Raw genomic sequence first — 27,553 nt, forward strand, 5'->3', positions numbered from 1 at the left:
ACATATTAATTTAATAAGTTATTGTTTTTATCATGTGCAAGTACGTGATTAGGCAATGGTCATGACTTTTAAGCCTTTTGGGCAAATGCCAGAATAAATAGGCAATAAGTCGCAATCAATGGCTGACCCAAATGCATAATAATATATGAGAAAGCAACCACTGCAATTTATTGCAAGGAAAGACCAAGCAGGGGAGAAATTTGGAAGGAGTGAAACTAAAGGGAAGCGTGGTCAATATTCAATCCTGGTTTCATTTATTTCTAGAGACATTTGATATTAACATGCAATTTTGACACTATTCTCAGCTCTCGTCCTTGTCGTGTTAAAACTTAAAAGCTACATACATAATTTAAGATTCTAAAAAAATACATAGATCATTTAAAACAACCATCCTTCCGAATTATTTGTTGGTGCAGAAAAATGACCATGGAAGTTTTTTTTTTTCTTTTTAATTCTATAGGAATTAAATTAAGATATAAAAAATTTACAATAATTCACAAAGCTCAATCAATTAAGTTATACTCTTTGGTTGACAATGAAAGTGATGTTTGATCGAAATTTTATTTTGATAGTAGCATTTATAATTTTTTAACCAATAGTTTATTATATATAAAATTAAATTATTTTATTATTTTTTCAATGAATCAAATTAATATAAAAATAAAATTTATTTTTATTTAAATTTTATGATAATAATATAATTATAAAAAATATTTCAAAGACAATAGAACTTGTCAGAATATAAAATAAGAGAAGATTTATTTTAAATTTTAAAATAATAATATATTGATAATAAAAATAATTAATTTAAAAATAAATATTTTATATTTTAAAATAAAAGATGAATTAATTTTAATTTGAAAATTATAAAATACTGATAATAATATTTTAGAAAAATAGCAAAAATCTTAAAAAAATTATATTCCCATGAGTTGTGTGGAGATCATTATGTAATGAAGGGAGAGAAAGAGAATATAAAAAATGGAAAACATAACTAGAATAAAAGTGTCATTTTCTATGTAATTATTAGAATTTATTAGACTGTGGATTGAATTACATTAGTGCAATTTTTGAATCACACTCATTCATTATATTGTAATCCAACGTTCTTGATAAAATTACGAAGCTCACTCACGTGACCTACATTTATTCCATTTTTTTTTATCTCTCTACCAATGTTTTGAAAATTTAACTAAATCAATCGATCCGATTGAAAATTGGTCGAATACTCTAGAAAATGAGACATTTTAGAATTGTTGAAAACTGATTAAACCGGTAAAAAACCAACCCTAAAATGGTGCAACGAACCAATTTAAACTGTTTTTTTTTTTACTTCAATCTAAAATATTTTTGAGAAATAAAAATACATCAAATAAGAAGGTATGTGTTCCTTTGAATTGTAGATTCTCTTAGCAATCATGATGAATATTTTTGCAACCAAAGTCAGTGTAGTTGATATAATGAGTCTTTCACCATTACATAAATGCGTAAATAAGTACATTATAATTGACAAAAATATTGTTTGAAAAGGTGTGAACAAAATATTTGAGGTTGAGTACTTGAGACGACTTACCAACAAATGACATTGATCGCCTACTATAAATTAGGGAGACACGTAACATTTATGATATGTTGAATTCTATTGATTATATACATTGAGAATTAAAAAATTGTCTAATTATGTGAAAAGATTAGTTTTGTCAAGACGATCATATCAAACCTACAATCATGCTTGAAGTAGTTGTCATAAGACTTACAAATTTGTCATGTATTTTTTGTAGCTGTAAGTTTAAACAATAACGCTAATGTGTTAAACTAATCTAATGCATTTAATGATATTTTGGAAGGATAAACTATTACCATATAATTTATAATTAATACAATTTCATATAATATGGGGTACTATTTTGTAGATAAGAAAAATATTTTGTAGATGATATTTATCTAGGTAGGTCACATTTGTCAAAACCATCACAATGCTGCAATTAGAAGCAAAAAATTCTAAAAAAGATATGAAATGAGCTTTTGGTCTACTCCAATCTTGATTAGCAAATATATGTGGTCTACCGCATAGTTGACACATGGATACATCAAAACATATAATATTGACATGCATTATCTTATATAATATGATTGTTGAAGATAAACAACACACATAATGATAACTTTTTATTATGCTCATATAAATAATAACATCTCAATCAAAGAATTATCAAATGATTATCTGGATTTTGTTACATACCTATAAGCAAGAACTTCTACGTCCTCATATTTGTGATAGACAGGCTTTGTTTGTCTTTTTGTCTTCTTCTTCTTCTTCTTTTTTTTTTTTAAGGAGGCTTTGTTTGTTTTAAAAGAGGAAAATAATATATCAAAGAAATTTGGTATTTATTCGTAGAACCAATTCAACAAGAATAAATCTATGGAACCCACACCTCTTATATTCTATTTTAATTCAAATATTTTTCTTTTATTTCTCTCCTTTAAATCAAATACACAACCTAAGAAAATTTGATTGTATATATTTAGAAATGTTTTGCACATGAGAATAAAAATCTTTTTATTATTTCAATTTAAATGTTATGTATTTTTCATCAATTTATCTTTTAACGATAAATAAAAAATGAAATAAATTTTGATTTTTAAAAATATTTCTCATGTGTTTGTTGTTTCATAATTCAAATTTATATAAATAATTATTTCAATTTACATTAAAAATAATATTGACTAAAAACATAAAAAATATGAGGTCTATTGTAGGATGTATTAAAAGTAAATTAAGAAATTAAAATTAACAATGATTAATATGAGATGTAGTGATTTTTGTTCTAGATGATTTGGATTTCAATTTTAAATGATCTTAAGTATGAAATAAATTATGTTAAAAAAAAATTCACTTTTGATGCCTTAATGACTTGTGAGGAAGATTTATTACATTTATTTTGTTGCAAATTACATACTTAAGTTTTTAAATATATTTAAATTCATTCCAATAAAATTTTAATCACACTCACCTGTTAAGTACCGTTTTGAGTCAATATTCACATCTTTAAAATCCTTTAATATTGATGGGTCACATCTTTGCCGTGGTATCACCAAAACGATGCTCCATGTTTGAGGCTGTCATTGGCATACAGTAACTGCAATACAACATAAGCACCTCCCTAAAATGTTTGGCGTATTTCGGACATCGTACGCCGTTACCCCCCATAATACGGAGTTAGCTAGTATCAACATTCGAACCACATGAGACCACGCGCTCATGTTTTTAATTCCAATATACTCTCCATCTTTACATGACACGTGTAACACAAATTCGTGAATTACTGGCGCGTGTACTTCTTCACCACTTACGCGAGAGTACGATACATACCAGAATAGTTCCATGTTTGAAATTTGCATTGTTAAACGGCTACTTCACAGTTCATGCTGCAGTCACTGCATCACTTTTTATGCCACCTTTCGCAAAAAAACTGCATTTTAGTTTCACTCTTTTTTCAGTTTTTACTTAAATATTAATATTAAAATGAACAGTTATTATTTATTGGAGTGAAAAAGAAGCATTCCTGTGCCTTCTCTCTCCATGCTTCAAAAGTTCAAATTATTAGCTTTGGCTAGTTTAAAGTTTTAATCATGGTGATCCTTTGAGGTCCATTTTGCCATCACAACTCCACCAACTGGAATCATCATCACTGTGGACATTTTCTCACAGTGAGTGATTCCACTTCAATTCCACCACCCAAATAAGTTGTGAGCAAAAGACTCCATTTTGAAGGCTAAAATAGAAATGGGTCATGCAGTGTTGATTTTGGTGGTGGTGATTTCCAGCATTGTGTTATGCCCTTCTTCTCTTGCTCTAACGCAAGACGGTAAGAACTATATATGAACCCCTTTTGTCTCTTTCCGGATTGAAGTTAAACCCTTAACCTTTTCTGTTTAGTGCTTCTCTCTCTCTCTCTCTCTCTCTCTCTCCTTTATACATATATATCTTCTGTCTTTGGTTGCACATGAGTCACAAATTAAGGTAGGCTTTGATTATAGTAGGTTCTCATTTTATTGTTTGGGATGAATGATTATTGCATTGGGTAGTTTTCAAATTTCAGTTGTCAACTTTCACTACATTTGTTCTTCAAAGATGGGATAAAATTGATAAAAAGTTTCAAACTTCTGATTTTTAATTTATTCATCTGTTAGGATTGACATTGTTGGAGGTCAAAAGCACTTTGAATGACACAAGGAATTTTCTCAGCAACTGGAGAAAGTCTGGTGAAACTCACTGTACATGGACTGGTATCACTTGTCATCCTGGGGAACAACGAGTTCGCTCAATGTATGTAAGCAGCGCACACACTCCATTTATTCTAATATACTATACATGGTTTGAGAAAAAAAAGGAAGTTTTTTTTCATCATTAATTATTTTCTCAAACTAAAGGGTACTTAGTTTTTCTCATTTTTCTTCTTAATTAGTTTGAGTGTGTGACACATGGATTTGTCTTGTGTGGTTCAGAAATTTACCTTACATGCAGCTGGGGGGGATTATATCTCCCAGCATTGGCAAACTCAGTAGACTGCATAGACTGTAAGTAGTACAACATGTTCCTTTCCAATTCATTCACTTCTCAATGTGGAAAAATGTAACATCTTTGAGTTGTGTTTGCAATGAATCAGGGCACTTCATCAAAATGGCTTACATGGAATTATTCCAAACGAAATTAGCAATTGTACTGAGCTTAGAGCACTGTAAGTGACAATAAGTTCAGTGCTATATTAGAAATTTATATGTGGATAATCCTGTTATGGTAATGTTTGGACATGCTTCATCTGATTCTAATGATAGGTACTTGAGAGCTAATTATTTACAAGGAGGCATCCCATCAAATATTGGAAATCTTTCCTTTTTGCATGTATTGTAAGGGCACTATCTTTTATTTCTTCCCCATTATTTTGTCACCATTTGTTTGTAATGATTTTAATTAGTGTTTATCTTATGGAACTGTCTGTTTTTGGGCTCTTAACATGGTTTTATATTTAAACTGCATTTTAACTCTCAATTTAAAGATTTTAATAGAAAGTTCAAATACAGGGATTTATCAAGCAACTCATTGAAGGGTGCTATACCTTCTTCTATTGGCCGTCTTACACAGTTGCGAGTTCTGTAAGTTTATTTCAACCTATAGCTTTGGGATAATGATATTGATAACCATAGCTTTGGGATTCAGTATGTGCTAATCTGCTTGTCTTAGGAACTTGTCAACAAATTTCTTTTCTGGCGAAATCCCTGACATTGGAGTACTGAGCACCTTTGGGAACAATGCGTAAGCACTCTTGCCCAATAGTGTTGTGTATAGGCTGATACGTTTTACCCTTTAGACCAATTACTATTTAAATTGTTACATAACGTACTGAAGGTTTTGCTATGCATTGCATCTTGATAACATTAAATGCTATATTTTTATTCATTTTAAATAAGTTCTTTTTATGGTTGTTAACCTATTTGGTCCTTGTATTAAGTGGTGGAAGGTTGGTTTTGTTGTCCATGTTTATGCTTCTATTTATAAATTCATCACATATGAATAGGTTTATTGGGAATTTAGATCTTTGCGGGAGGCAAGTTCAGAAACCATGCCGGACATCACTTGGTTTCCCAGTGGTGCTACCACATGCTGAAAGTGATGAAGCTGAAGGCAAGTTAAATCTAATGTTTTGTATTTTCAGCAATAATGCTATATCCTCCTACAATATCTTCATATTAATATTAATTCTCCTAATGTTTAATAAGGAACATGTTAAATATAAAAAAGAAAATGCATTTAATATCTTGGAAAATATAAAAACATTCAATTCAATATTTTCTTCATTTAGTAAGCAGGAAGATGTTGTATTGTTGTATTAAGAGTTGTAAATATTCTATTTTTTAAATCCACTTTTACTTGGTAGATCTTATAACAAAATTTACATAGAGTAATCACTGTTTGAATTTGTATGATGCAGTCCCTGACAAAAGATCTTCACATTATGTGAAATGGGTGCTAGTTGGTGCAATAACTATAATGGGCCTTGCACTTGTTATGACACTTTCATTACTATGGATTTGTTTGCTATCAAAGAAGGAAAGAGCTGCCAGGAGATACATAGAAGTGAAGGATCAAATCAATCCAGAATCAAGTAGGAAGAATGACGGTATTTCAAGTTTAAAACTTCTATTCAGCACAGAAAAGAACATAACATTTTTTTGTCTTTTTCTTCTTTGTGAATACTAACATGGTTTTGTGACAGGTACAAAACTCATCACATTCCATGGTGATCTGCCGTACACATCATTGGAGATCATTGAAAAGTTGGAGTCTCTTGATGAAGATGATGTGGTAGGGTCTGGAGGATTTGGTACCGTTTACCGAATGGTGATGAATGATTGTGGTACATTTGCTGTTAAGCGGATTGATAGAAGCCGTGAAGGTTCTGATCAGGGTTTCGAAAGGGAACTAGAAATATTGGGTAGTATCAAGCACATTAATCTAGTTAACCTGCGTGGTTACTGCAGACTCCCTTCTACTAAGCTTCTAATCTATGATTATTTGGCCATGGGAAGTTTAGATGATCTCTTGCATGGTATGTTTCATTTTGTATGTATTATATACTATCTATCTTTTTGTGCCATTATATAAGAATGCAAAATCTGTTGGGAATGAGTTGGCATTGTTAGACTCTCTTATATGGCGGGGTGGTCCTTATTACTTTGACTTATGTAGCAACCACTTTTGAATCTTGTCAAAACTCTAGTAGAATTCTATAGAAAATTTCCAGGTGGGTAGGGATTATTCAAGAACTTTAAACTTTGTTTAGAATGAGGTTAAGGAGAAGGGTGTGGGGGGCTTGGTTTATTATGATTTCATGATAACAAACTCTTCAGTGTTGCATTTGCTAACCTTGTAATGAATCTTTTCTGTTTCAGAAAATACTGAGCAATCACTGAATTGGAGTACTCGCCTAAAGATAGCCCTCGGTTCTGCCAGGGGATTGACTTACTTGCACCATGACTGCTGCCCGAAAATCGTGCATCGCGACATAAAATCCAGCAACATCCTTCTTGATGAGAACATGGAGCCTCGTGTCTCTGATTTTGGTCTTGCAAAACTTTTGGTAGATGAAGATGCCCATGTTACAACAGTGGTTGCTGGCACATTTGGCTATCTAGCACCAGGTATGTATTTAGTTCCACATCATCTGGATTCTGGTAACCCTTTTCGGGCTGTAAAATCAGCAGGTCATTCTATATAGCTGATGTTTGAGAGTTAAATTTCTAGATATATAATCATGTAAAAGATGCCACTAAATTATTCAATGAATAGCATTCTAATAGCATCGATATCTTGGATATAGCCTACTACTAGTACTAGCCTTCCTTTTAAATGTAACTTTTTTTTATGTAGTGTTACATACTATTCGAAATCGAGTCAGTTTAGTTGTACTGTAGTGACTAATCTCATGAGAAATAACTTATATGATTGGTGATTTTTTCCTTATATGTCGTCATCAGAGTATCTACAAAGTGGGAGAGCCACTGAGAAGTCAGATGTTTATAGTTTTGGAGTTCTATTGCTAGAACTTGTAACAGGAAAGAGACCTACAGATCCTTCCTTTGCAAGCAGAGGTGTAAATGTAGTTGGCTGGGTAAGCACAAGGCAGTCACACATGAACTTTTTTCCCTCTTTTTTAAACTCATGTTACAAAACTAACTGAGGGTAATTATTTGCAGATGAACACATTCCTCAAAGAAAATAGATTGGAAGATGTAGTAGACAAAAGATGCATTGATGCAGATTTGGAATCTGTTGAAGTAATTCTTGAACTAGCAGCAAGTTGCACTGATGCAAACGCGGATGAACGTCCGTCGATGAACCAAGTGTTACAGATACTGGAACAAGAGGTTATGTCTCCATGCCCAAGTGATTTTTATGAGTCACAATCAGATCACTGTTAAATGACTCAAGCAATTGCAAGATGCTATGCTAACAACGTTTGGCAAGTGCTCCTGCCCCCCCATTCTGTGGGTCTGTGTAAATTTTTTGTTGTAGCAAATGACAAATGTGCAACCTCAGCAAGGTCAACATTGCAATGGCTTGGTTTTTGGAATGACCTCCATTGAAATCATTTTGGTTAATCAACATGTATTTGTTGATTACAAACGGCACAGTTAATTATTTTCTTAATTTTTTTTAGCATTCTGCATGATTACTTGAACTAAAATTGTTATTTGTTAATGATTCTTTGCTTAGAAATGAATTTAAGGAATGACGAAATATCTTCTAGCTACTTGGAATTTCATGTTTAACTAGCAAGGGTTAAGTTCAATTTCATGTTTCTCTTTTGTCACTGCAAAAGCATCTTCTCAATGTGCCAATTTTTTTCCAGTTGAAATTAGCTCACATGAAAGTAATACAATAACGCTTTAGAGTGTGTTTGCATAAAGTGTTCACGCGCACGCTTCAACATCCTTGCTTTGCCATTTTTGTTTTGTAAAGTGAATATTTTCCAATTGAAAGTAGATACAACGTGTATTCAAACATACACTTGGATGATTAACCATTTTAATCGTATTCATCACAACTCATCAACTCTTACTCAACCAATTAAGACCCGTTTGACAAGCGGAGTTTTGTTAAATATTATGTTTGAGAATATATTTTAATTAGTTTTTATTTTTTTTTACTAATTAAAAGTTTTGTTTGATTGTTTAGTCAATAAGTTTCTTTTAATAATTTTTAAAGTTTTTTTTAGTTTTTTATATTTTTTTTATTTTTATCCTTAATATATTTATTTAATGTTTTAATTAATTTTTTTAAATAAAATAATATTTTTTTTTATTTTTCAGTCGTATTACATTTTCCAATTATTTTAACAATTATCATATTTCAATTATCAATTAATTTTTCAGTTAATTTTTTCAAACATAATCAACCTTTTTCAAACATAATCAAGCTGTGTTCCACATCATTAAAAAATAAAATCTGATCGTTGGTCATCAATAATGATAATTAAATGCGCGTGTCAATATGCTTGACCTGACCTTGTATTTTATGGAACTAACATACATAAGGTTGTGATTTTCCATACCTTGAATATGGGAGAAAATGTAAAGGAATTTAATTAATAGTAAGTTGTTCATATATAACAATGTCGTGCTGTTACCAAAAATACTAAATTCCCCTTAAACTTGCAGTATATCGTACAACTTAGGTTAAGCAAAAAAATAATCCAAGGGTCCAATTGCTGTGGCAGAATTATCATGGTTCAAAGGTGTTAAAATTTAATACACATGTTTGTCAATTTGAATTCCAGTAGAACTAAATTATCATATAAGATAATGTGCTATAACAAAACTGAAATTATGATTGTAACTCCAAAATGATGTTAATTTATGCACAGTTTTGACTTAGGTTTTTTATCAATTGTTTTGACTTAGGTTTTTAATTGATTACCTAGCCTCAATCAAATTCAAATTAATCAACCTAATCTATTCTCACTTCAATCGTAAAAACACAACCATATTCATGAATAAAAAATGAAGTTATAATTGAAAAAGAAAAGAAAAGAGAAAAACTGAAAAAGATACATCGAAAATTTAGAATTTTAAGCTGGAATTCAACTCTAACCACTTTCATTGGATTTCACCTTTTAAGTGTGTGTTTGGTTTAACTTTGTAAAATTGATTATAGATCTAAAATTAATTTTAAATATATTTTTACATGTTAGATTTTATGTTTGAAAAAATTTAGAATTAATTTTAGATCTAAAATTTGTATTGAATCTTACTCTAACTTTGATTTTATGGCACAAATATCTAAAATCATACCACTTTAAAATCAAATTAAACAAAATCAATGTCATTTAAAGTTAATTTTATCAACACCCATTCTAACATATACTAATCTTCCATGGTATCTCCATCGTGAAAGGTGAAAGATAGAACCCAACAGAACTCGAAGATAGAAATCTACATAATCAAGAAGGGTTTTATTTCTCAATATCATGATCTCCTATTTTTTAAAGCCTACTGAATCAATTTTGTTCGTGTCTCATGTTTTCTTTTATTCTATATATCTTTTCTACTCTTTTATTAAAAACTAAATTACTATTCTCATCAAACGAGAGAAAAGAAAAAAAGTATAGTTCAATTTAAATATGTTTTAAGTTACATTAAACTTAATTAAAAAAATGAATGATAAAAGTAAAATAACTAATAGAATTGTATCGAGTAAATTCTATCCCCAAAGTTCAATCCGCAAATACCTATCAGTTACTTCGAATTAGCTTATTCAGGGAAAAGTAATCTCTAACGTTTTGAAACTTTTTTTTTGGAAAGGCCAAAAGTGATATAATATTTAAGCACATAGTTTCAATACAAGGTGTACTAAAGACATTTCGTAACTAAACTAGAAAAGTCATGAAAGATTTAAGAACACGTTTTTCACATTTCGTAACTAAAGTAGAAAAGTCACTACCAACTAGCAGAATTTAAAGTAAATTATCAACTATTTGACATTAACTTTTTAATGTTATCGTGTGGGAAATATGCACTTTGTCAAGGAAAAGGTGATTTAAAAAACATACTAGAACAAAAATTAATAAATTACACATGTTTTTAGCTATTAAACATCAAGTCGTTGATTTACATGATATTATTTTTAAAAATATCAAATGATATTATTTTAAAAAATAATTGTTAAAAATATTGGTGAATACTTAACACCAAAATGATGAAGACAACAAAAATAAATGTTTTTAGCATAATAATAATACTCACAAGTGTTGACTGCATACTTTATCAATCAATTAACTTGGAGAAATTCAATTGGAACAATTATATATATATATATATTTTCTATAATGGAGGAAGAAAAAGTGAAAAGAGAAATGTAAAATAAAATAATTAATGCAATAAAGAGAAATAAAAAAATAATATAGAAATAATAATTAAGTGTTCAAATAAGGCAGAGCTCCAGTCACGTTAAAAATAAAAAGGAGTAAATTATACCATGCTACTTAAAAGTTTTTGAGATTGAATATAATTTTTTTTAACATTTATAGCTATTTGTTATGGTAAACATAAAATAATATTTTTAAAATATTATGAGAGTTAGTAAAAACTTAAAAAAATATATAATTAAAAAAAAAACTAAAAGAATTGAAAAAGGACACATGCCGAGTTGTCAAATAAAAGCAAAATTGACAAAACGTGTTTTTTATTCATTTCAGTTGGACACTAGGACCAGTGATTTTATAGTATAAGGGAGGTTATTTCGTAATATGGTAGTAGCGGTTCGTGGGACGCGTTTGTTTGTTTATTTATTTGTTATTATTATTATATTAAATATTCAGAAAAAAATTATGCTGCACACAATGGTAATATGTATATTTTTAGTTTGACAAAATTTTCTTTCATAAAAAAAATAATTCCAATCTCTAAAAACTGAACTTTTTGTAAACCAATATGATGTTGATTCAAATAGAATTGAGTTCGTGGCACTGTATATTTTTTATAACACCTGTATTGTATATTTTCTAATGTCCCTTTCATTGAAGGTTTAATTATGCGAAATAGGACCTGTAATGGAATAGACAATAATTATAAAAAATGTATGCCTAGGTTTCTTAAATAAAAAAATAATAATTGCTTTTTAAAATAATAGAAGAGTTTTGTTAAGCTTAAGAAGGGAGAAACATAAAAATATCTAATAGTATATAGGCTTATACATGCATGATGTTAAAAAAAGGACTTTATTTTAGCCAAAACGCGTTTAGTGCCAAGATTTATGCCCTTAAAGGGTTAATGGGTGTTAGAGCAGTTGAAAGTCATGTGAAATATTTCTGTTATAAAATCGTAATTACTTTTACGAATTACGCTTATAAAAAAATTAATTCAGAAGTACTTTCATTTGTTAATTTTAAAAAAATTACCCTCAAATGATAAAAAAAAACCAATAAACTTATTGTTTTGAATGCAATTTAGATGGTTTTTTTGGTGATTGGTGTGATGAATTGTGTGGCTAGCAGTTTGTTTGCAGGAGGATGGGCTAATAAAGGTTTGATTTGAGACAGGGCACAAAAAGATGTTTGTTGCTTTGCAAATGGCGAGAATAAGTGGTAATAGTTACTTCTTTGGGGATGGTAGAGGATTGTAACTTGTAAGGTTTGACTAGAGCTCTTCCCTTTTGCTCTTTTATTCATGTGTCACCTACACGCAATAAAGTCGCATATAAACTCGCCAATTTATTGGCTATTCTGTTTAAAAAGATGTATTGGATTGAGGATTATTCCTACCAAATTTTTAGATTAAAAAAAAAAGACTTTCACTCGATCATTTGTAATAATTCACACAACTTATTCAATTAATTTATTAAGGTTAAAATACCATTTTAATTTGGTTCTCTCCGTTTTTCAAATTCATGATTTTGATTTTCCTAAATTTTAATTGTAATATTTGGTCTCTTTAATTTTATAAATAGGTGATTTTGATCCTCTTAATAGATTATTAATAAATAATTTTAATTAATTAAGTTATTAATTTAAATATAAATTAATTAAAATAATTAATTATTAGAAATTAAACAAATTTTTTTTAAATTCTAATTCTTTACAACATTATACTCTTCCTCTTCTCCACATACACTTCTTCCACCTGTGTTATCGCTCAACTCCATTGGCAGCAACGCCACATTAGATTTAATAGTCTTTCATTAAAGTTTTTAATAATTAATAATTTTTATTTAATTTATAACTAATTTAATATTTTTAATAATTATAATTATTAATTAGTTAATAATCTATCAAGGAAACCAAAATCATTAATTTATAAAATTAACAAGACTAAATTTTAGAATTAAAAATTAAGGAGACCAAAATGATGGATTTAAAAAATTAAAAAAATCAAAATTATATTTTAGTCTTTTGTTAAAGACAATCTTACTCGATTTAAATGAAATTACTATAAATAATAAATAATAGTGCTTTCTCTCAAAGCTTTTAATATTTTTTTTCTTATTTATAAGACTAAGTTTAAAATATATAATATTATATTCTATTTTATGTGATTCAATGCATTAATTATTTTTAGACTAAAAATATTTCTCATTTAAAAAAGAAAATAAATGTATTATCAAATCATTAAAAGAGAAATAAATATTAATGATAAGATATTTTTAGAAAAACTTATAAATTTAAGATAAATTTATTATTATTAATTGAATTAATTTCTTTTTTTAATTTTGATGAATTAAGTAATTAGATGTTATATATAAAAACGTAATGAATATAATTGTATATTTAACACCCAAATATCACTATTATTAATTTAAAATATTTGTGCTCCAGTTAAATTAAATAGTTTTTTTTTTTACTGGAGTTAAATGGAATAGTTAATACCCTAAAAATTAATAGTGAATATTGCATTGTTGAGTGCTCGCATTTTTATAGGTTAAAATATTCTTATTTTGCAGTATGTCAGTGTAGACGAGCTGAGTGGCAAAATGCATGTTTAATTTAGTACACGTAGATGTCAGTATTTGCACATGCGTATTTATTGTTATTTATCAAGACCTTAAATTAGATTATTGTTTTGTGTGTGTATTTATAGCTGTGTATATTAATTTTTTTTTAGAAGATTAAATTCTAATAGTACTATTTTTTTACAGGGGTAATATGAATATAATTAAAAACGTTCATGATATAAATATATTTTTTATTGTCATCTAATAATAAATTAATATATTAAATTTGTTAACTTTCATAATAACTATTTCAAAAATATATTAATTTAAAATGTTTTTTATTGATTAAAAATATAAAATATTTACAGTGATAATGTAGGAAAATTAAACACGTAATGTATTATGTACATACCAGTATGAATTTTTTTCTGTCAAAATACAAGAATTTTTTTCTGTAATTCTGTGCATAAATAATATAGTAGAGTAGATAATAAAAAATAGCCCGATAAGAAAACTTTTCTGTATCAAACATTCAAACTTTGAATATCATTTTGGGTAGTGTTAATTTCTTTTTCGACTTTTCGCAAAGAATGGTTTTAAATCTGCAGAAATTGGTTGCTTCATATTGTTCAATTGTAATAAACCCCAAAAAGTAAGAGGCTACAATAAGTTAGATGTCAATTAACTTTTTAATGAATGAATAGAAGTGAAATCCATTAACATGTGTACTTAATATTTTAGTAATTAATAATAAAGAACATGTTATTAATCTTTCTGAAAACTTAGCTTATTGATTAACTCATGGTTGGTATAATAGTAACATCTAGCTTGCTGCTTTTACATGTATCGAGATTCCCTAGGCCCCAAGATAGTCACCTATTTAATTATCACGAATGAGATTAATGAGTTGGATTAATTTCCTAAAGAAAACGAGTTTGGGAGTGTGACGTAAGTGGTTGGTGGGTGAAATAATAAGTGTGATTGTTTGTAAGAAACATAAGGAGTATATATGAGCACATGAGATTATGCTTGGTTGGTCCTCTCTATCCATAGAGCCTCACCTTTCTGAGAAGATAACATAAAATGGCTGAAACAGCAAACTCAATCCCACAACACTGGCCAGAAAAAGTTAGCCGGCAAAGTTGCTATAATCACCGGCGGAGCCAGCGGCATCGGCGAAGAGACGGCGTGCTTGTTTGCTCAACATGGTGCAGGAATGGTTGTGATTGCAGACATCCAAGATGACTTGGGTAACCTAGTAGCAGCATCCATTGCCTCTCACAGGTACAACAAATTCTTACATACATAATCTTACCGTGTAAACAAAATGTTACTACTATTACTAGGTTCACGTTTGGATTTGGAATTTTCACCTTTCACATAATGGCTTGGACTAAAACTTAATGTAAATTACTCAAACTCTTCACTCATTATTAATAAAGTCCTGATTAAATTATACTTGGAATTAATTTTATATTGACACCCAACTTTTTTAAAAAATATATATAGTTATAAAGATGAATTTAAAATAAAAACTATAAAAGTAAAATACAAGCTATTCGACAATTATATATTGGTTCAAGAGGAGCAGAGGGAGGTTAGAGTGTGGAGCTTATTTTTAAAAGTTATTTAAGTTATTTTCATTTTTCAAGATATTTTTCTTCGTTTTCTTTATTAATTTTTTTTAGATTTTCTTTTTGAAATATGTCTAACTTAACTTTTACTTAAAACAGTAGAAAAGAAAAAAATAATAATACTAAATAAAGCACTATCTAAATCATACTTACTTTGTCACTAATTACAAGATCTTTTCAATTAATTCATGTTAATTAGGAAAATTAATTATTACAATAAATTTATCAATTATTTGTATTATTATTTTGAAAATATCCTTTTATTCTCTTTCTATTCACTTATTTATTTTTTATTAATATTTAGAGAAAAAATAATTAAATAAGGTGTATAGGGAAAGAATAATTAATATATTTAAAAATTAAAAAATATTATAAAATGAAAAAAATAAATTTTTTTAAAAATGATCTTATAATTAACAACAATGATAATATATAATTTGTGTAAAAATAATTTGGTCAAATGATAAGAAGTACAACAAATTGAATAATTCTAAATTTGAGTGATTGACTAGTCTAGGAAACTTTTACAAACTGTCTATTAAATTACACTTTCTAATAGTCTTAACAAGGAGTCAATCTTATTAAATAAGTCTTACTTCATAAATCTCATTCCACATCCGTACAATCCAAACTATAACCTAAAGGGTAATGTTAGTATATATTTTTTCTATTAATCTCTCTAATAATTTTCCCCCTGTTTTATAAAAAAAAATTAAATATAGTATATTAAAAATAAATACATTTAATTCAATAGTTACTGTATAAAAACAAATAAAACAGTGAAAAGATCGTTTGGAAAGATTTAGAATTGTTCAAAACTAAGAATTTCTGTCTTTCTGTTGTGAAAATGCTTGGCTAATACAGCACTGCTATTTTATAGTTGGAAAAAAAATAGATATAATAAGTGTTTATCATAAAAAATAGAGAAAATTAAAAGTTTAAAATAAAAAATAATTCATGTTTAATTATTTATCCTGTATATTATAGGTGCAGCTATGTCCGCTGTGACGTGACAGAGGAAGTGCAAGTCAAAAACCTCGTGGACTCCACAGTCAACGCTCACGGCCAGTTAGACATCATGTTCAGCAACGCGGGCATACTCAGTTCCTCTGACCAGACAATCCTCGACCTCAATCTCTCCGAGTACGACCGTCTCCTCGCCGTCAATGCGCGGGGCATGGCGGCGTGCGTGAAGCATGCGGCGCGGGCGATAGTGGAGCGGCGCGTGAGGGGCAGCATCGTGTGCACGGCGAGCGTCTCGGCGTCGCACGGCGGCCTGTGGCGCACCGACTACGTGATGTCAAAACACGCGGTGAAGGGGCTCGTGCGCGCCGCGAGCGCGCAGCTTGGGGTGCATGGTGTTAGGGTGAACTGCGTCTCGCCGAGTGGGTTGGCCACGCCGTTGACACGTGGCGCGCATGCGGCGATGGAGACGCATGAGTTGCAGAAGCAGTACGCGCAGAGCTCTTGGTTGAAAGGTATCGTTTTGACGCCGAAGCATATTGCGGATGCGGTGCTGTTTCTTGCGTGCGGTGATTTGGAGTTTGTAACCGGACACGATCTTGTGGTGGACGGTTGTTTTCACGGTGCTTAGTCTGTGTTTGTTTTCTCCCTGAACAAGCTCCAAACATACATTCAATTGCTGAGTTTGTGGCAAGAAATTGGGTTAAATTCTCATGTAATGCATGTTTTGAGACAGACAAATTTTAAGCTTGAATTAAAGATTAGTTTGCTCAAAAGATCGGAATTTGGAGGAATACATGGTGGTTAAGAAAATGATGGATAGTAATAATACATTTGCCATCAATTAATGAGTGTGTTTGTTGCATGAATTAAAAGTTGATTTTCATAAGAGTAATGTTATATCCTTTTACAATTCTTCCTACTGTACACACTTATCATAAAAAGATAGTAAGAGGATTGGTAAGAGGAAAAAATTAGAAGATTTAGAATAATTTTTCCCATAAATGTAACATGAGAATATTACATTTTTTTTGCTAACACTAAGATATTTCTATAGATGAAAATTATGAGACTAATTTCTTGAGAAAGTAGAATACCAATTAATGAGAAATTAAAGATCGAATCCTGACATATGCATAAAGGGTCCAAACTACTTGTTGCTTCGGTCACACCTTGTAGGTATGATAATATTAATACTCATGTTTGCTACAAACTTTAACAAATTATTTTCAGGTATTATTGATTCTCATAAATGTTATAAACTTTATTTCCCATTAAAAAAATTCAACTTCATTTCTTTATTTTATTTTTTCAATGATGGTGTTATGTTACTCATTCACGTGTTTTTATGCTTCTGAGGCTACCAAGAATATCATAAATTTTAATGACAAAACCTGCAGGCGGCTGTGTTGAATAATTGACAAGTGCACCAATGTGTATAAGTAGTAAAGTTAAAATGAAAGTCTGAGTGTCAAATCTACATGGACTTTGTTTATATTTATGTAAATGACTATAAAATTATCAAGCAATAATTAAATTGGTTTAAGAGGTTGTGAAAAGAATAGAAAAATAATTTGGCATAAAATTAAATTAAAATAAACAGGAGAGAAAAACAAACATTAAATTAAATTAATTAATTAAAATAGACAAGATGTGAGAAACCAATATTAGAAGCAAAGGTTAATTCAGAAGATGAGAATGTTGGGAGCTTTGCCTATTAGAGTTATTCTTAATGTAATGTAAATGATTTTTTTCTATTTAAGATTATTCCAATTATCACTTGCATCTACTCATATACTCTAATCATGATCCCTCAAGTGAAAGAGTCTAATTTATCTATTTTCTCTCCCAAATCCCTTTAAGAGGTAAAATAGATAAATTGCATTAAGAATAAAGATATATAACTGACTAAATAAGATCATTCTATCTATAGAGATTAATTATTTAGATATCTTTTTTCAGTTTTGTTAGAGAATCACACGTCCCAATGTCACCCCTAAAACTTACCATGCATATGAGTGATCAGACCATAAAAGTTGACTACTAAACTCTCAACAAAAGGGGTTTTAGTCTCTTGTTGTCATGAAAGGCTTTACAGCTGTAAGAGAGTAATGTGAAGGGGGTAGATAAGAAAGAGAATGGAGGGAATGAATAACTCCGACTGATTGTTTCTTCTGCTTCTAGCCTTTGCCTTCTATAAGAAATTGTATTCTCTTGAATATTCTGTGTGTAGCTGTGTGCCTTTTCTCCTTCTCCTTTTTTTATAGGTGCAATTCAGCTTGGATTTCACGTAACCTTCGCGCTAAACGTGATTGCCGCGCTTAGTGAGTATGGCGGTAACCTCGCGCTCAACACTTGACTTGTGCTAAATGCGCCTTCATGTATCAGACTTCTCCATATTTTCCTGAAGCTCAGTGTGTTATGCCCGCTGAGCGACTGCGTTGGGCTAAGCGCTTGAGACGCGCTGGACGAACAGCTTTAGATCATTAATTTGCTTTTTTGAGCTTTACTTTATTTTTTTGCGACAATTATTCACCAAGCACTTGTAAATTCACAAACTTGAATACTTTCTACATAAAAACTTAAATGATGTTAAAATTCCTATTATTCACATAAAAAGGAAGAAATATGAGAGAAAAATTAACAATTCCTATATGATTTAATCCAAAAATATACCTATACATAACAGTTATGAGGCTGCAACGCATCTTTTCAATGTACTAATTGTTTTTTCTAGCCTTCTTAATTCAGTTTATTTTAAGAAATGATTTTTTTAATTTTCTAAAAGGATTATCAAACAACGTGAATCATGTGCGTGATCTTTCAGAATAAAAATTACTGTACTATCATGTTAGCAAATAAGGATGAATTATTTTCTTCTCAATAAAAATTATAATTTCCTTTATTAAAAAATCAGAAAAAGGTTCTTTGAAAAATGATAAATAAATATTTTGATCCATAAAATTTGGGATGTAGATAAATTAGTTCTTAAAAGATAAAAATTAAAATTAATTTTTGAATGTATAAAAAGTGTGATTGATTGATTTTGCTGTTAATCCATCTATGTTAAGTTTAGTATATGTGCTTAAGTGACACTTTTAGTGATGATGTGACAACTAACAAATGTCACATGCTATCAATGTGATTGTCAAGTGTCTAAAAGTTAATTTTTTAATTTAGAGTTCAAATTGACAGATGTCACATGTTATCCACACCGTTGTCACGTGTCTAAAAGTTGATTTTTCAATTTAGTTTTTGAACCTAACAATTTGTTATCATTTTAGTTCTTAAACTTAGTCACTTATTGACATTTTAGTCTTTAAACTTAATCATGTACTGTTCTTCTGATTCTTGAAAGCACTTTCAAAATTTTAATTAAGTCTTATGTTGTATGTAAATTATTAACATAAACATTGTCGTAATCTCTCAATTTTATTTTATATCCCTCATATTTTTTAGTGTCATTTTACCAACTCCGCTATTTAAATTATACTACAAATATGACTAATTTATAAGTAATTATATAACAGTAATTAGCTTCTAAATCCAGGATATTACTAACATGATTTTATAAGATTCCAAATTAGATCTTCTACCCAAATCAAGCTATTATGTTATATGCTATTAACATGTGTAGAATGTTAGATCAATTATTTAATTAATTTATTTATTTTATGGAATAACACTAATCATGAAAAAGTAGTTAAAAAAATTGAGAATGATGAAAGGTAGAAAAATGAAAGTGTTAGAATCATTTGCTTACATACCCTTTTGATGGGGCAAATACACTACATTATAGCCCTCTTTTCTTTAGTATTTGCATTTTTCACCTCGTTGTTTAAGAATTGGATATTAGAGAACTTGATTGGACATGACCCTCTATTGACATGCGAAACACATGTTATTTTTCATTCTTTTGATCACGTTTGGAGTGTAAAAAGTGAAAAATCATGTGGATAAGTTGTTGTTATTATCTGTCTTATATATAAATTAAATTATTAAATACCAAACACATTAATTTTTAGCTAACATAATTTATTAAATTAAATTATTCATGACTTTTTTTAAAGTTGTTGTTATTATCTGTCTTAATGATGTTTATATTTTTTAGAAAACAAATTATTATTCTAAAAATGATTAACTTTTACAAAATTAAAAATATTTTTTTAAATTTATAAATCTGATTAACCCAACCTGACATAATTCATTTACGATTAAATTAATTTGGATAGGATTTGCTAATAAAATTACTCAATCCAATCCAATTCATAAAATTTGGATTGGATTGAATAATAAATTTATCCTTGTCCAACCTAACAGGCAAACACTCCTAATTTGTAACCACAAGTGTGGCAATTGTTTTGTCCGTAAGACAGACCAAAAAAGTGGAATCTGGTGGGTCAGCGCGACAAAACACCACTGCCTATGATCTTTTAGCACAGAGCTCATAACCACACTAGCCCAACTGCTTAATCCGAAACCAAAAGTGTACTTGGGTGGCTGCAAGTCTAATAAAGTTAACCGTGGGTTGGGTTAGATTGGGTTTCTTGAGTCCGAATCCGAACCACCCGGCCCATGTTGATCACATTTATCTGTAATCTTCTTTATTTTATGACTATTGTATATCTCTCTCTCACGTAGGTGGTTGCTATCGACATTCCCAAAACCCCATTCATTTCTCGATTACTTCCAAACGTAACAACAAAGTAGTGGTGGTCCCTACACTATATGTTCACACACTACACGCCACGTTGCTCCACACCTATTTGTCGCAGGGACCCACCAGATTCCACTTGTCGAGTTTCCTTACCAATTCAATTTTCTTCCTTTGCTTCTTGTGCTGGATTTTGCTTTCAAGAACAACAAAAAAACATCACTATCGAGCTAAAGGCGGCGATGTTGTTGCATCACGACCGTACACGTAACCTCAATCAGATGCATGGGCCCGGGATCGTGGGAAATCTAACGATGTTGTGCACGTGGCGCGTTTTCGTTGGAGGAGGCATGGTCCACGCTACACCCTAGGGTGGTACTATGATGGGACGTGTGCGAATAAGGTCATTGGAAAACGCATCATTCACTCACCTGGTTTCTCGTCCAAGGGGAGTCTTCATGTTCCCAATTGAGTACTGTTTGTCCATTTGTTGTGTACACTCATCTTATTCGTCTCTTACCTCAATTCAACTTTGATGATGACTCTCTACTGTTAATTACCACCCACCAATGGTTCTTGTTCATTGAAACATCAATTACGTGACGATAATTAACCCCTGCACTCCACAAGTGGTCGGGGTTGACCTTAAAAATATCATTCTCATTTCTCAGCCACAAAATTTCAATGTTAGTATTTGAAGAATATCATATACTATAACTACTTTATCATATGATTAAAAAAAATGCTTCAATATTCATTGTGGTTTTTGAAAATTGCTAATTTGAAATGTTAATTGATCATCGATAGATTATTGCATTAAATTAGTGTTCAAGTTATATTGTTTTGAATTTTGACGGTAAAATGATTTTAAATTATTGTTTACTAATTAATGTAATGTAATGATAATATATACTTTTTTGGGGGCACAATGAGAGGCTTGTAAGGAATAGAAGAATATGGAAAAGAAGTGGTTCACCTTTATGGAGATTAAACTCACGTACTCATTTATGTTCTATAACTTGATCATCTACATTTGTTTGGGGTGAAAATTTAATGATAAGATATAATTTAAAAGCCTTTTTTAAATCTCTACAAACATACAATTGTGCGATTCACTCTAAACTCTAGAGTAATGGTTTATGTAAAGTCTTTCTAATACGGGTGATTCCATGACTCAAAACCATTAACATTAAAGTTCGCTAAAGTTGACAATTTACTTTATTCATTATTGGTATATAATTTGAAGGTCAATTTGAGCTATTTTTTTATATTACTGAATTCATCACTTAAAAAATCTTTTGATTATCAACAACAACCAAGCCTTTGTCCTTTCCCATTCTGTGCGATTAACTACATGGATCAAACAAACACCATAATATTCTGTTGTGAATTTGATCATATCCACACATAAATTATTGACATCTGTATACTTAAAAGCTGAGGAGAAAAATGATCGCTACTGGATTTGTTAAAGAAATATACTACTGTAATAAAATAAAATGATAAGTTACTTAAACACAAGAAAATTAACATGTTATAAAAAAATAATATTATCTAAACATGAACTTGATATCCATAACTACTTCGAAAACTTTTTCTCAAAGTGAAGAAAAAAGTCGGTGATTCTCCTTAATTTGTTGGAAGCCACTACTATGATTTGGCCAGTTTAGTGAAAGTGAATCTCTCTCTCTAAGGAGAGGATGACCATTTTTTCGTCACAAAACGAGATACCCTCAACGCAGAAAACAACCCTTCAAGGCGTTAAGTCAACCTCGTCATGCAAGGGTGCCACCTATTGAATTTTGAAACAACATGGACCCATAACCCTATTGGACAGAGGAATCAACCAAGTGCTAGAGCTCCTCAACCAATATTTAATGTCAACAAGACAATGAGCACATAACAATAGAGCAGAATCATAATAACTGGCCTCAAATTGAAAACATAACCTTTTTTTATCTTCCCATTTTTCTCATCTAATTTGCTATGTAAATTCATCCTTGAAGTGATATTCAGAGCTACATCCTCAACAAGAAGATATTATTTATTTACATTTGAACCAAAAGTTACATTGCAAAGTAAAAAAAAAAAAAAAAAAAGCTGGCAAGAAACCACCATTGGGAACAAACCAGTAGAGTGCCATTTTTTCTTTGGCTTATTATTAACTCACCCTTTTCTACCACATGATCTCAAGTTTAAACAGAAGAACTTGAGAGTAGAAGGTAGAGACATGCTCTATATGCTATAGAGAAAATTCAGTAAGGCCAAGACCAAATGGCTTGATCTTCCTCCGGAATTCCAAAATTACATGAACCATGAGGTGGGTCGGAGTAATCAACATCTTCAAGCTTGGGAAAAATGTAATGAGGCAGAAGGGTCTTGCTCAAGTTATCTTCTTCATCCTGAGACACATCAGATCGATCAGGTTCGAACACATAAGAAGAATCACCAGTCTCTAGAAGTGCAGAGTGAACTCCATCAGTGTATTGTGGGCTTTCTGATGAATCAAATATGTCACTCTTGGCTGAGCTAATGTCCTCCTGTTTACAAGCCTCAAAGGTCACTTTGGACCCTTCACCCTCAGAAGCTGAATCAACCAAAGACTTGTGCAGCGGCTCCTGCAATCCGTTGGTTTCAGCCTGTTCCAAGTGACTCTCATTTTTCTCTCTTCCAAGCACCTTCTCAGTGAGCCTTGCCACCTAAATTGAAAGACAAACATTTACATGAATCATAAAATGGTGTGTAACAATGCAAGTCAACATACAATTTGGTAAACTAATCCTTTTAGATGGACTATATTATTCACAAATTGACAACATGATAAGGTAAATCATTGCACTTGGAGTAATGACATAGCTAGTGAGATTTTAACCAAGGCGCACAAATATCGCTAGTTGAAAACTAGTTCAAAACATCAATTAAAAACTAGTTCACAACATTAATCAAATATTTCACTTGGGGTAATGACATAGATAGTGAGATTCTAACCAAGGCGCACATACATTACTAGTTGAAAAATACTATCACTTGTTTCTTATAATAAGGACTTGAGATAGTATTGCACAACAAACTTGCTAGCAGATTGTCAATTTGTAGAATCATGAAAACTTTAATCAAATCAACACTTCAACACAAGTTAATACATTAATTCAAGAGCTAAATTGTATGCTAAAATTCTAAACACAAAGCATGTCATTGTAGAATTCAACAAGTGACCACCTCAGCTTTGAGTTTATCCTTTTCCCTGAGAAGGTTGTCATAGTTAGCCTTGAGATCATTGTAACTAGCCTGCAGGGAATCATAGTCCTTTTCCATCTGCTTGGTCTTCCAGCGCGCGCGGCGGTTCTGAAACCAAATCGCCACCTGCCTAGGCTGCAAGCCGAGTTCCTTGGCTAGCCAAATCTTCCTCTCGGGCTCGAGCTTGTTCTCCTCATCAAAGCTCTTCTCAAGAAACTTCACTTGCTCCACGGAGAGCCTGCGCTTCTTCTCAGGCTGGTGGAAGTACTCGTCCATGTCCTCATCCCCATTCTCATCATAGGGGCGGAAGAATGAATCATTGCACCCCTTCCCTCCTTGAACATCTCCAAAACTCACTATAGATCTTGAACCTGAAGAAAATAATAACAACAACAACAACTAAAAGATTAATAATTTAGACTACTCCCAAGTCCTATTCTATCCATTCATGTTAGTAAATTATTTTTCGGTCAATCAGAACTGAAGGGTAAGTGCAAGATGTACTTTTTTAGTTGTTAATTGACGTGTGAATCTAAATTAATTAGTTGATTTGGATCACTTAAATTCATGTTACTTTTTTTTTTTATCAAATCGAAGATAATATCACGAGATTTATAATAACTTTGCATGCTCATCAATCAACTGAGTTAGATTCCATTAAGGCAAGGCTTTATCATACTAACAAAAAAAAAAACACAGGAGAAGAAGGAAAGGTACCGAGGAAAGGGGAAGAGGCAGAGAGGAAAAGAGAATCGAGAGGAGGCTGAGAGGAGGTGGAAGGAGGTGTTTGGTTGTGAAGAAAAGTGGTTGTTGTCAAATTAGAAGCAGCAGTAGCAGCAGCGCAGAAGACAGTTCCAGCCGCCATGGTTGGATCCTCAGAGAAAGACCACGTGACTGTAGTGAAGTCAACGGTTGTTGTTGAAGAAAGAGGGAGGGTGGGAATAGTATAATTCTAAGGCTTGTGGCGGAAGAAGCTGGTGATGATGATGGCGGTGATGTGGGAGGTGTGGGAACAGCGGTAGCAAACACCCATCACTCTCAGAAGATGGGGAGTGAGAAAATGAAAAAAGGGAAGCAGGGGTTGGAGTTGGAGAAGGAGAATGGAAGAGGGTTGGGAAGGTGGTGTATTAAGAAAGAGAGGGAGTGAGGGAGAGAGAAGAAGGTGAATGAGAGTTTCCTTTTGTTGAGGGGGTTCCTGGAAGAAGAGGCAATCCTGGGTTTATAATACGGGGATGATCAATCAATGTGAGAGTGCTGCTTTACCATGAAGCCCTTATGCAATTAAACCTTCATGATTTTGTTTGATTTGATGTTTTATTTTGTATTCTGTTCATTTTGCACGTTTTACTTTGACTAATTACTCTATTAGGGCTGTTCACATGGCCACTGTGGGCATCACACTTCATTTTAATAATGACTAAATGACAATTTCTTTTTTTTTTTATTCTTTAACTTTCAGAAGTTTTATTTTAATGAATTTCATTTTTTAACAGACATGTTAATTATGTTAACCGAAAAGAGTGACATTTAAGTTAATATTGATTGAGATGATAATATGATATGTTAATTAAAATGATATCATTTCAAATGATATTATTTGGTTCTTTAAGATTTTAAAATGATTTCAATTTAGTTAATTAAGTTTTTAAATAATTTCCTTTTTGTTATTTAAGTTTACAAAATGTTTCATTTTAATACGGTCAATTCAATTTACACATACCCGATTCAATTTACACATACTCGGTGTATGAAATTTATATCTCAATTTTCACCTTAATTTGGATAATCAATTGTCAAATTACATTGATACATTTGATACCACAACCTATTTTTTATTTTTAATACAATGTGAACTTACTACTTTAAATACATGCTTATTATGAGGCAAAGGAGAAGAATTGTAGCCCAACAAAACTCTTTAATTTGTAGTAAGTAATGGTTAAATATGTTTTGTCATTGGATTTGTTGTCCTGTTAGGGATAATTAGTATTGTGTTTTCGTTGTTGAATTTACCAATGGTAAAAGACTTATCAATTCACATGTATTTGAACTAGTAGATTAGATGACCAAAACACATTATTAGGCAAATGAGAAGATCATATGCTATCAAAAGTAAACATTGAGTATGTGCATGTGAAATTGTCAATACTAATATGAAACTTTTTGTAAACTTAAATGATTAAAATGGAACTATTCATTGACTTAATAGATTGAATGTAAATCATTTTATAATCTTAAAAGACCCAAATAATACCATTTGAGACAATATTGTTTTAATTAACATGTCATATTGTCATCCCAACCAATATTAAGAATCACATCACACTTTTCTGTTAATATATCTAACATTTATATTAAAAAAGATTAGAATGAAATCCTTCAAAAAGATAAAAAATCAAATGTGACTTTTTGAAACTTAAAGGACCGAAACGAAAAAATATTAAAATATAAAAAATCAAAAGTGACATCTAACCTTTATTAAACTTTAGTTTTAGTTTTGGTTTATCACATTATTAGTATTTTTTGTTTTAATCTTTAAAAAAATTATATCTCAATTTTCATCATTAGTTTTAATCATTTTTAAAAAGCATGCATTCTCTTATTAGATGAAATTTATAAAAAAATTACAAAATTTTATGAGTTTGGCATCTTTTGGAATAAACAATTCTTATGATTTTATAGTTTTTAATAATTTTATTTGGTAATATTTTGTTAATAAATTTTAACCAATAAAAGATAATGTATTTGAAAGAATGTGTTTTTGATACTTTTTTTTCATTCAAAATATGATCATTTTTTTTCTTTATGTATTTCCTTCAACTTATGTAGGAATGTATCCATGAACATAATCCAATGCCAATACATTGGGTTGAGTTTTTTTTTAGTGTTTGGATCGAATCTAATCTAACTCAATTAAATCTATTATTTTTTGGATCTTGTATTGAGTTTTGGTGTAGAAGATGAACCTAACCCATTTCATTAATGTAACATATTTTTAATTTAATTTTATTATTTGTATATGTGTTACACATTTTTAATGTATCACTAGTTCACATTGTTTAATTTGGTCACGTGGTAACATAATTTGTTTATGTCTTCTTACCTTTCACCATTTTTCTTATTTAATTTTTTTAATACATTATTTTATTAGTTAGCATTAATTTTTTAAAGTTTTTTTTAATGCTGATTAATTGTTTTAAGTTGACCACATGGTAACACCATTCTAGTGTGAAAAATAGCATCTAGTAAAAAAGTTTGTATTTGTTCAAATTACCAAAGTGATTTGACACTTTACAACATATCAAAATGTGCATTTTTTTTAACAATACAGTGTCTTCATAGTAGCATATGGATTTTTTTTACAGTATACTACTTTGAAAAGAAAAAACAATCAAAATACATATACAAAAAAAAAAAATATTCCAAAGTTATATCAATCAAAGTGCCATTTGAAAATGATAATGGAAAAAAAATAATTTTTTTTAAAAATTTAAATAATCTTTTGATCCTGTAAAACAAGTTTTTTTAGTGCTTTAAATATTTTAATTTTCATTTTATTCCTAGTGTAAGGGAATT

General features: G+C 30.3%; 3 protein-coding genes across 5 annotated transcripts; 2 read left to right on the forward strand and 1 right to left on the reverse strand.

Annotated features, from left to right (window-relative positions):
• Positions 1–3,509: 3,509 nt before the first annotated feature.
• Positions 3,510–8,354, forward strand: LOC114416515 (LRR receptor-like serine/threonine-protein kinase FEI 1). 3 transcript variants are annotated; one of them, XM_028381403.1, is made up of 13 exons: positions 3,510–3,869; positions 4,195–4,330; positions 4,510–4,581; positions 4,671–4,742; positions 4,840–4,911; positions 5,086–5,157; positions 5,246–5,317; positions 5,580–5,686; positions 5,994–6,167; positions 6,279–6,611; positions 6,955–7,203; positions 7,540–7,673; positions 7,759–8,354. In XM_028381403.1, the coding sequence occupies exons 1-13, from the start codon at positions 3,788–3,790 to the stop codon at positions 7,981–7,983; spliced, it is 1,800 nt and encodes a 599-aa protein (XP_028237204.1). In that variant the 5' UTR covers positions 3,510–3,787; the 3' UTR covers positions 7,984–8,354. The 3 variants fall into 3 exon arrangements, with proteins under 3 accessions (XP_028237204.1, XP_028237205.1, XP_028237203.1); XM_028381404.1 differs by having other exon boundaries at positions 3,511–3,869; positions 4,195–4,334; positions 5,994–6,182; XM_028381402.1 differs by having other exon boundaries at positions 3,511–3,869; positions 5,994–6,182.
• A 3,658-nt stretch (positions 8,355–12,012) lies between these two features.
• LOC114415874 ((-)-isopiperitenol/(-)-carveol dehydrogenase, mitochondrial-like) lies at positions 12,013–16,999 on the forward strand. Its single transcript, XM_028380737.1, has 3 exons — positions 12,013–12,085; positions 14,560–14,773; positions 16,111–16,999. Exons 1-3 carry the CDS (start codon positions 12,013–12,015, stop codon positions 16,715–16,717), a joined length of 894 nt encoding a protein of 297 aa, XP_028236538.1. The 3' UTR covers positions 16,718–16,999.
• A 5,677-nt stretch (positions 17,000–22,676) lies between these two features.
• LOC114416516 (homeobox-leucine zipper protein HAT5-like) lies at positions 22,677–25,235 on the reverse strand. Its single transcript, XM_028381405.1, has 3 exons — positions 24,695–25,235; positions 23,960–24,348; positions 22,677–23,439 (listed from the first exon to the last, which is right to left on the reverse strand). The coding sequence occupies exons 1-3, from the start codon at positions 24,840–24,842 to the stop codon at positions 22,996–22,998; spliced, it is 981 nt and encodes a 326-aa protein (XP_028237206.1). The 5' UTR covers positions 24,843–25,235; the 3' UTR covers positions 22,677–22,995.
• Between the last annotated feature and the right edge of the window lie 2,318 nt (positions 25,236–27,553).

Source organism: Glycine soja, chromosome 6 (assembly GCF_004193775.1).
Source record: "Glycine soja cultivar W05 chromosome 6, ASM419377v2, whole genome shotgun sequence".
Classification (NCBI taxonomy): domain Eukaryota; kingdom Viridiplantae; phylum Streptophyta; class Magnoliopsida; order Fabales; family Fabaceae; genus Glycine; species Glycine soja.

Excerpts from the sequence above, each read along its gene's own strand:
- LOC114416516 (XM_028381405.1), bottom strand. The coding sequence starts at position 24,842 with ATGGCGGCTGGAACTGTCTTCTGCGCTGCTGCTACTGCTGCTTCTAAT. Across the intron at positions 24,349-24,694 it reads TGCCTCTTCCCCTTTCCTCG|GTTCAAGATCTATAGTGAGT; the intron begins GTACCTTTCCTT and ends TATTTTCTTCAG. Across the intron at positions 23,440-23,959 it reads AGGATAAACTCAAAGCTGAG|GTGGCAAGGCTCACTGAGAA; the intron begins GTGGTCACTTGT and ends CTTTCAATTTAG.
- LOC114416515 (XM_028381402.1), top strand. The coding sequence starts at position 3,788 with ATGGGTCATGCAGTGTTGATTTTGGTGGTGGTGATTTCCAGCATTGTG. Across the intron at positions 5,158-5,245 it reads CTTACACAGTTGCGAGTTCT|GAACTTGTCAACAAATTTCT; the intron begins GTAAGTTTATTT and ends TGCTTGTCTTAG. Across the intron at positions 5,318-5,579 it reads AGCACCTTTGGGAACAATGC|GTTTATTGGGAATTTAGATC; the intron begins GTAAGCACTCTT and ends ACATATGAATAG.
- LOC114415874 (XM_028380737.1), top strand. The coding sequence starts at position 12,013 with ATGGTTTTTTTGGTGATTGGTGTGATGAATTGTGTGGCTAGCAGTTTG. Across the intron at positions 12,086-14,559 it reads AGGAGGATGGGCTAATAAAG|AAGATAACATAAAATGGCTG; the intron begins GTTTGATTTGAG and ends CACCTTTCTGAG. Across the intron at positions 14,774-16,110 it reads GCATCCATTGCCTCTCACAG|GTGCAGCTATGTCCGCTGTG; the intron begins GTACAACAAATT and ends TGTATATTATAG.